General features: G+C 38.8%; 2 protein-coding genes across 6 annotated transcripts in view; one reads left to right on the top strand and one right to left on the bottom strand.

The window, feature by feature from the left end:
* LOC137137902 (immunoglobulin superfamily member 3-like) overlaps window positions 1–9,552 on the bottom strand; it is a 221,794-nt gene that overhangs the window by 74,632 nt on the left and 137,610 nt on the right. The gene's annotated exons all lie outside the window — the stretch shown is intronic.
* On the top strand, window positions 1,290–8,065 carry LOC137137908 (Fc receptor-like protein 5). Of its 5 annotated transcripts, none has more exons than XM_067524721.1 (8): window positions 1,290–1,387; window positions 2,184–2,219; window positions 2,430–2,690; window positions 3,826–4,068; window positions 4,148–4,330; window positions 4,447–4,536; window positions 5,472–5,564; window positions 7,186–8,065. In XM_067524721.1, the coding sequence occupies exons 1-8, from the start codon at window positions 1,309–1,311 to the stop codon at window positions 7,260–7,262; spliced, it is 1,062 nt and encodes a 353-aa protein (XP_067380822.1). In that variant the 5' UTR covers window positions 1,290–1,308; the 3' UTR covers window positions 7,263–8,065. The 5 variants fall into 5 exon arrangements, with proteins under 5 accessions (XP_067380822.1, XP_067380824.1, XP_067380823.1 ...); XM_067524720.1 differs by having other exon boundaries at window positions 1,291–1,387; window positions 4,441–4,536; XM_067524723.1 differs by lacking the exons at window positions 5,472–5,564; window positions 7,186–8,065 and adding an exon at window positions 5,238–5,465.

Raw genomic sequence — 9,552 nt, 5'->3', positions numbered from 1 at the left:
GCTTGTGGGAGGAGAAAATTCCAACTGACTAAGGTATTATATGCTCAGCATATCACAGAGTCTGTAAACACTGCTTTACCAATTTATTACCAACTGTCAGGGCTATAAGTCTGAAATAACATCCGACATTCTGTTTGGAGCAAAAGTAAACGAAGGTCTGTGGGAAATATGAGCCTCAAGTGTAAGAAATTGTCTCCTGGTTCCACATTATTATGTGCTGCGCATACAGAAACAACAATCTTACAGCAGGTTGCTCAGGAACCCAAGAGCTGTCTGCTTTTGACCTTTAAAGATCAATTCCCTCAACCGAGTCTGACTGGAGACCATGACTTCACCCTGACTTCAGACCTTTGTTGCATCTTTCTCCCTCATTTCCTGTCATTTTGTCACTACCACTGTGTAACGCGAGGCATAAAAGGGCTTTAGAATAGTAGTAAAAGAAATGCATCAGCGCTAGTGCAGAAAATGAGGATCAAGTAGGAAAAACGCTGGACCTTTAAACCACAGTGATAATCATCCATCAAGGTTATGAACCTAATGGAGGAGCTAATAATGCACCTCCTGACCAGTGACGTGTTATTCCCAAGCAAACGTCGCCCTCTGCTGGTCACAAAAGGATCAGTGACAGTAAAGTTGTGTTGCAATATGATGCAGCTAATTCTCAAAATGTTATAGAGTGTAAATAGGGTTTAGTTAAATTATGAAGCCATTTGTGAAAAAAAAAGCAAGAGAAACTTCTGTACTCAAGGTTTTTACCTTCCAGACGTCTTTTCATCAATTTATGGATTGAGAAATGTCTGAGGGCAGTAAAGGGATCTTTAAATAACAGCTACAGGTTAGAAAATGTAGTTTAAACATTAACAGTCTTGGTCGAAGCGTCAGTGAGTGAACTGAAAATTATGGTTCAACGAGTCACAGTGCAAACGTCTCACTGCTACTGTACATTCATCCTGTTAGTCATTGACTGGTTTTTAGGTTTAATTGAAGGTTGAATGTACAGAAAAATGTGCAGTAACCTCCTCTGCTTGTTTGGCTCTGTCGATTTAGTTTGGTACTGATATTGAAGTGGCCGCTTCACTTTCATTGCTTTCAATTAGAGCATCAAGCCAGTTCCAGCAGCTTTACTTAAGAATAAAATAGACTGTCGTGTGCGTTTGTTGTGTTTTTGACATAGTTAAATTACTTCCGTTGTATCTTTACATGCCCCCGAAATAGTTACACAACACTGTTTTTGTACCAATAAATGAGAAAACCACAGAGGGACACAAAGTAACAGAGAGAGGAAGAGGGCGGTCTCTTCACTCAGAAATGGTGTCACTGATCCAAAAAGCTGATCAGAAATCAGTGAACAAGATAATGGAGGGAGCATCTCTGCAGCGTTTCATCTGTAAGTAGAGAGTCTGTGTGTGTGTGTAAGTGTGGGGACGACTGATGCTGGAGAAGGACAGTTAATGTTAATGACACAATGAGGACTTGAGGCTGCAGGCCTCTTCAGTGAGGAGCGTAGACGGCAGTAGAGGTGACAGTGATTCTAGAGATAACTAAAAGTAGCACAATAATTCCTTAAAGGCAGTTTAAGGAATGAAAGTTTAATGTTAACCTTAACATTTTGTTGGTTTCCTATTTGAGAAATCTCTGCAACTTTGTGTGGCTCTTCAATGAGACCTGTTCTCCGCTCAGCTCTTATTTGGCAAATGGCTCCAGTTCCCTCAGGTTTGATCAGAGGTGGTAGAAGCACACAAGTAGTCGCTCAAAACAATAATTTTCCTTAAAGAACCCGTGTGAAAGGACAGTGTATTTTAAACAGTGTGGGATTTAATGCTGTTAATAAAATAAATGTACAAAAATGTGCAGTAATTAATAAGAACATAAAAGGTAAAGGTGGAGCTGATGACCCTGACAGCTGCTTCATCCACAATCTCACATCAACATTTATTAGCTGATAATACTTCTAAAAGGGTCTAAATCTGCAAAAAGTCATTTTATAAGTGCAAAATTTCTAAAAGTAAAAAAGTGACATCAAATGGAAATACTTCAGTACTACCCAATGGTTTAATGGGTAACTTCAGCTCTGTCTCAGGAACAGTCTTCCTGATCGAGCCTCCACCTAACCCAAGCTTGTTAACTGAGGATAAACTCTTGTACTTTAGGCTCAAACTTACATGAATGTCATTTCTCCTTAGTTGTGACTTCACTGCTGTGCTGCTCAGCAAACCAAGGTTAGTGGATGTCTACCAGTTTACATTCTTACAATTACTACCATGGGAAATGTGCCTTTAAATGTTTTAGTCTTTGCACTTCGACAGTTTTTTGAGAGGTTCCTTTAATTTTGAAAAAGGTTCAGTGTTCCTCAAGAATTGACGCAGAGAATCTACAGTTTGACACAGTCACAAAAGACATTTTGCATTATTTCATTTTAATTCCTACAGCTCGTCTGACTGTGAGTCCCAGCTTCTCTCAGCTGTTTAAAGGAGAGTTTCTGTCTCTGAGCTGTGAGGGGGACAACGGCACTGCTGGATGGACACTGAGGAGGAACACAAGCAAAAGATTGTCTCAGTGTGGAGATGGCTGGGGAACACTAGTTAATATTTCCTGTACCATTAGTTACATCGCCACAATGGACAGTGGAGTTTACTGGTGTGAGTCCACAGAGGGATCAACCAGTAACAGCATCACCATCACTGTCGCTGGTAAGATCAGACTGTGGTACTTCCCAGTAAATGAACAGCAGATTCAAGCTTTGTGTTTATAATCAGATTGTCACAGTTCTGTCTGCACTCGTGTCCTTTTGACTTCATTTCATCCATTTAGGATGAAATGTTTATGCTAAACATGTTGTATTAGTACAAAACATGTTTTGGAAGTGGTTGGGAAATTAATTGAATATTATATACTTTAATGTCTTACAGTCATTTTTTTATTCAAAAAGAAGAACATACATCTGTGGTTGTTGTTGTCACTTTGTATCAAAATCAGTATAAAGAAATCTAAGATTAGCTACTACAAACCCAGTTAAAAGTGTCAGAGGTTAGGCTACAATCAATTATTGCAGTTGTTATTATTATTATAATATTGTGAAAAGAATCACTTTCATATGTACTATAAAGAAACAAAATAGTCAAACAATTCATGCTGAGATGTCTGCTAATGCAGTAGTTTAGTTTTTAAAAACTCTAAAATCAAAATTATTAAGCTTGATTTTAAAGCTTGAATATTTGTTTATGCTCATGAGTGTTTTATAGGGTGTGTCCAGCATTTTATAAAGTATAGTTTTATGTGTTGCAATATGTACTGTAGTTGCTGAACAAAGTAGAAAAACAGGCTAAGATGTATTTACGAGTGGAGCAACAAGCAGTGGAGAGTAGAATATAAAATGCATTTCCGTGTGTGTGTGTGTGGCAGTGTGTGTCACAATTTGTCTGTTTGTACAAAAATGATGAAGGTTTTGTATTAATTGTATTTTATCTGTTTTATCTGTATTTGTTTAGTTTTGTAATTATAACATTGTTGATAATTCCACCCGTTAAATTGAGAAGTAAAAAAAAAAAACAAATAAAATTGAAAAAAAGCAGTAATTTACACAGAAAAAGCAGCAGGGATCAGTAAGTGGTCATTCGGGGCAGATTGTCCGCTCATTTGTTCTTCTTTCTGGCTGCTCACTCATTGGCTGTACAAGCAGCAGTACATGAAAAAAAACATGCAGTACAGTGGACACTGAATCAGTGTTAACGTTAATAATATTCAAAATAATGAAAAGTGCTGTGTGCACTAAAAATAACAGTGTGTCAAAATGGATGAAATGCTGTAGTTTGTCTCTGTGTTGAGGTGGAGCAGTGATCCTGCAGAGTCCTGTCCTCCCTGTGATGGAGGGACATAATGTCAGTATTCAGTGTAAGACAGAGAACTCCTTCAACCTCCCAGCTGATTTCTATAAAGATGGCTCCCTCATCAGGACTGAGCCTACAGGTCACATGACCATCCACCATGTTACCAAGTCTGATGAAGGCCTCTACAAGTGTCACATCAGCAGTCATGGAGAGTCTCCACCCAGCTGGATCTACGTCACAGGTCAGTGCTTGCTGAGTTTTCTGCATTATTAGTTTTGATGAATTCAGTGCTTTAAACAGTTGTTTTGTGTTCATTATAGAAAAACCTACACCACACACCTTTACTTCTGCTCCCTCGTTTGCTGCGTCACATTCTCCCCCCTCTGGTTCTCCCGTCTCTCCTGCTCTCTTTGTGTTATTACCTGTTACATCAGTCTGCTTGCTGCTTCTGCTGGTGTTACTGGTTTTACTGGTGAGACGATGCACTCAGAGAAAACCTAAAGGTGAAACACACGACAATTTCTGTCCAACACTTCATTACGTTTGTATTTTTAATTAATGTTTCATTGTCACATCCATTAAAATACAGATATTATAAATTGTGTTGTTTTAGTTACAGCAAAAGAAGACGAAAACGGAGAATGTGACATCACATACAGTGACATCAAAATAATACGTCGTCCACAACAGCCAATCAGACGGAGCAGAGGTAGTGTTAATTATGCTGTGGTCCATTTTCCTAAAAATTAGAATCTACAGAGAGTAAAGCTTTTCTTTATAGCAACGATGGAAAAAACAATAAATACACATGCAGTATATTTGTAGGAACGTGGGGGGATTTGTTTCATTTTTTTATAAAGTATGAACATGGTTTTTAGACACCTTTATTAGAGTGTTGTCATTCTGTAGGAAGGACATTTTTGAAAAATGCTAAAATGAGGAAAACTTTTGGAAATTAAAGAAATGCAAGGGAAGGTTTTTATCATTTTGAAAACAGAAACTGAAGTGTAGATATAAACATGTCTCCATGGCTGATGGTAAAACCCATGTGGGGTTTACAGTACACAGCTCTGCTGCATGTCTCACATGTCTCATTTTCATACATGTAGTATTTATACCACAACGCAGTGTTGTGTTCTGATATTTTGTGTAATATTTTATGTACACGAACACTTTACACAATGAGTAGAGGATGATATTTAGTTCAACAGTATATTTGACAGTACACACTGAAAGATTACTCAGGATTAAAAGTACACATAGTACTATTTATATCGTGGGTTATGATCTAAGTAAACACACTCCATTTACATGTAATTTGACTTTCACCTCTAACTTTAATCATGTATAACACTGGGCTTTACAGTGGGTTCTGGCTGAAGACAGCGTGTCTTTTGTTTTGCATGTCAGCCTGTTTTGGTCCCTGTGGTCAGGTTGACTGAAGCTACCAGCGCTGTGGTCGTCCAGTTTCCTGTTTGTGATAAAAACGCTTCGGCTGAATGTGGAACCCCGACATTGCACTTCAGGGCACTTCAGCACTTTAAAAGAAACGAAAATGAACTTTACACGTGCTGTAGTTCCTCTTATTATTGTGTCTAGTATATGTATTATTTTCATATTATCTGCATGTATTTTATTTTACAGAGGATGATCCAGCTGCAGTTTACTCAGCAGTGAGAACAGAAGACCCCATTTATGGACAAGTAGTCTTCAAACACACCAAACCGAAGACAAGAGGTACAGCTGCTCGGCCACATGCTAACATGCTAACACATTGTCAGTGCTAACACGCTGATGTTCAGCAAGTCTGAGCTTTTTATCACATTTACATCGTAATTTAGGGCCCTATAGCTAAAAAAAGACTAAATGGCAGAAAGAGACTGATTTTATTAACATGCCTTTTGGTGGACAACTATTCAGGCCGTTCATAATTTATATTAAAATATTTTAAATTTATGCTTCGGGTACAAATAATTCCGGCATTCAAACCCCACTAAAGCAGTAAACAGTAGTGGTAAAATGTTCAGTACTCGTTGATGCAGATGCAGTGTTCTCCGGTGCTTCAGCTGCATTTTACTGTAGCTGTTTGAAGCCAGTTTAGACGACTTCAGTGCAGCGGCTTCCAACCCTCTGTAGGTGCGTGTGAAGTTTCCGCGAATACATTTGAGGAGGGGGGAGATAGTAAAAAGTAAAGGTTTATAGAATTGTATCTATTCAAGGCTCTGAGAGTTTAAAATGAGTTTTTAAATTTAGAAGCTAAACACTTTTAAATGTGCTGTGAGTAACATGTACATAACCTGTTTTGCGTCTAATATAATATATGATATAATATAATAAGTGCAGTAAAATGGCCCTTTTTGAGTGTAGCGACTGTACAGAAATACTAAACTGTGTCAAACTTGTCTTTACAGTTAGTTCAGTGCTTGAGTAATTTCCCAACAACCCACCCACGGTGCCATTTGATGAAACTGATTTTTCATCATCATCATGAAAATCATGACCATTCACCCTGTGTGAACTTTAGTCGTCCTTGGTGACAAAGTGTTGGGCCAATGAGGCTGAAACGCTTCCGGGTTATTCTGGTTGTTACAGTCGGAAAAATACAGCATTGTACAGTGACACACATAAAACGGCACAGTTTAGTTCTCTGTAGTGTTTTATGGTGATAGCTAGTTCCACGTTAACCCGTTTAACCCCAATCAAATCTCTGCATACAATTAATAAATATATTCTAGTGTTTGCATATATATAAGGTTAGAAGGAAGATCTAAGTGCAAATGGACTGAACAAACACTATAAAGTCTATGCTGTATATTATAGTCCGTCTTCTGCAGATCAAACCCCAGTAACAACTTCTGTGGATTTCAGTGAAGTGTAACTGGCAAGATTTCCGATTATTATGAGCTTTGCTCTGTAAATGAGTCTGTTTTGCATCTTGTGGTTAAGACAATGTCGCCTTGGTTGAACAGAAGCGAGAGGCTTCGTGGTCGTCCAGTTTCCTGTTTTATACAAATGTCCTTAAAGGTTATTTGTTTCGTTTCATCATACAATTGCTTTGTGATTCATGTGTTGCTTTGTGGAAAAAGCAGTGTGCGTGTGTGTGTGTTTGCGTGTGCGTGTGTGCATGGCTTCATTAACACCAATAAATACACACAGATGTTCAAAACAACACCTAAGAGAAGCTAATAAGCCCTGATACATTTTGAATTACAGATGATTTTATCAGGGCCAGAAGTCAGATGTTGTTGTCACACACTGTACCGTTGCTGCATGGAGACAAAGACAGAGGATGTGACAAAACTTCAGTCTAAGCTGTTTTCTCATTTTCTTTGAACTGTGTGTGTGTGTTTGTGTTCAGAGTTTCCATCAGAACCAGAGGTGGTCTACTCTTCACTGAGGTCGAGCTTCACACCTTCACCCCAGTCCAGCCACTGACGACAACGTGCTGACTGTAGGTGGTTCTCACACCTCCTGACAGAGCGGATCATGCTTTAGGTTTTTTTTTTTTTTTTCACATTAAAGTAAACTTACTGCCTGCAGAAACAAGTGAAACTGAGGGCAAGACTTTCTCATTCCACAGCGTCAGATAATGACGCTTCCTGAGGCATTAAAATGCGTCATGTTTGTACAACCTTTGGTGGGTCACATTGATTCCACAGTTACTCTTTGGTGCAACTATCTGACACCACAGGAACGACTTCATATACGCACAACAACTGCATTAGCTGAAAGCACCGAGCGCCAATCAGCCACACAAACGGGTGATGTAGGCATCAGCATGTAACGCTAAGGCACTGGGCCAGGTGACGCTTTTTGACGCCTCGGGAATGAGAACGGGTCGAGTAATGTGGTCAGGTGGGAATAGTACTGCCATACTGCCGTACATCAACAGATGGCGCTGTCCCTGTAGGGTCCCCCTAAGTGTGTCCCTCCTCCCAGGATTTCATAACTGCTTTTTCTATTAAAAAAAAAAAAAAGCATAAAAAGTTTGATTCCTGGAGGGACATTCATGAAGAGGACTGTGTAGCATAATGTGTATAGTGTCCTGCCAGCCAGTCTGTGTAAAAGTACTTCGTTCACTGTACTATTTGTATATAAAGCCTGTAAACAAAAAGTTTGTAATTGAAGAGGTGTTGGTTCTTTTTTTTTTTCTGCTACAAAGCAGCAAGGCATTTTTTTTTTTATTCTTTTATTTCTTGTCAGAATTTAATTTTTCAGAATAAAAGACCCCAAAAGACTAGTGTTTGTGTTTTCAGCATTAAACTTTAATCTCTTCTTACTTCTTTTCTCATGTGGTTCTGTGGGTTTCACAAAGCCGTCAGATGGAAAAGTTGACGTGTTCTGTTTTGGTTGTGGCTAACCGATCCACTCCGCTCCTCAGAGATCATTACACAAAAGCGTAACGAAACTTCAACCGCAGGCTGAAGGACCAGAACTTCATCAGGTGGCTGGAAAGTTGCATAACTCTGCAGCTCAGTGTGTCAGTGTGTGTTTGATGAGTTTTGATGTTTTAATCAGTGAATTGTTGCCCTTACTTCTTTGTTGGATTGTGACATGTCACACTTTAGGTAAATTATTTTATCAGTTTAACACTTAGAGCTCAGAAACACACCTGTGTAAGGAGGTGATACTACAACAATAGGTAAAAATATTTTCCTCAATATAGTTTTTTATTATTTTTATTCAGATCACTTCCTAACATGCTCCAAATGTAAGTGATTGATTAGGTTTGTGGAAGGATTCCAAAGGTTCTCTGCTCTGTACATAAGGCTTCAGAAGTCTGCAGAAACGTCTTAAAATGATCTACAATAAAATCCACATCTCAAATATTGTGGCCTACCTCTACACGCACCACAACACACAACCTCACTTTTTCCCTAAAGAGCTCAACTAGTGCTTGCAGAGCTGGTTTATGAAGAAAAAAAAAAACATTACAATCGACACATGCATTCAAAGTAACAAGAAGCACAGAGCATTAGAGTAGAATATTAAAAAATCATGTGCATGATGCTGTGTCATGGCAAAGTGACAATATCTGATTACACCTCAAGTGTAATCAGTAAAGAAGCTTCAACATCCACAACGTCTTTTGGGGTTTTAGTATCTTGCAAGAGAGAAGAACATTGACAGAGTTTCAATTCTCCATCCAATGCAGTTCTAAACTTCATACATCACACATTAGCTTTAGAACCTTCTGTTGCTGGGCAGAACATTCTCCACCCTCAGGCTACTGCCCCCAGCCCCTTTCTCCTTTTCTGGAAACCTTTTCCCTTTTCAGCACTTTGATAAGCAGCTGTGATCATGAAGTGACTCTGGGTCACTACAGTGTGGGATGGTCTGCTGTTAAACAATAACTGACCTTGGAGCAGTTCTGCAAGTACAAGTTGCCATAACTAGGTCAAATGCTAAGAGTAAAATGTAATAATTTAATCAGACTTTTCCATCACAATTCCCTCCTGTTGATTCCATTGTAATCACAAGACACACAACAGAAGTCATCAGATGTACAAATTCATACAGATTCAATATACATCCTCTTAATGTTGTATTGGAAACTCAGGCACTGTTTATGTGTGACAGACATCACTGTGGAGCTAAGCAGAAATTAGAAAGTATCATATAACATATTTGCACATAGTGATCTTAATCACTAGAATCTGTGCACAGGTCAACATCAGGTCGTAAAAGAGGAACTAAATCCCCCACAGATGATTTATCACTGAGA

The sequence above is a fragment of the Channa argus genome, chromosome 12 (assembly GCF_033026475.1).
Source record: "Channa argus isolate prfri chromosome 12, Channa argus male v1.0, whole genome shotgun sequence".
NCBI lineage: Eukaryota > Metazoa > Chordata > Actinopteri > Anabantiformes > Channidae > Channa > Channa argus.
Note: the sequence above shows the minus strand (reverse complement) of the source record. Positions and strands in the feature narration are given on the sequence as shown.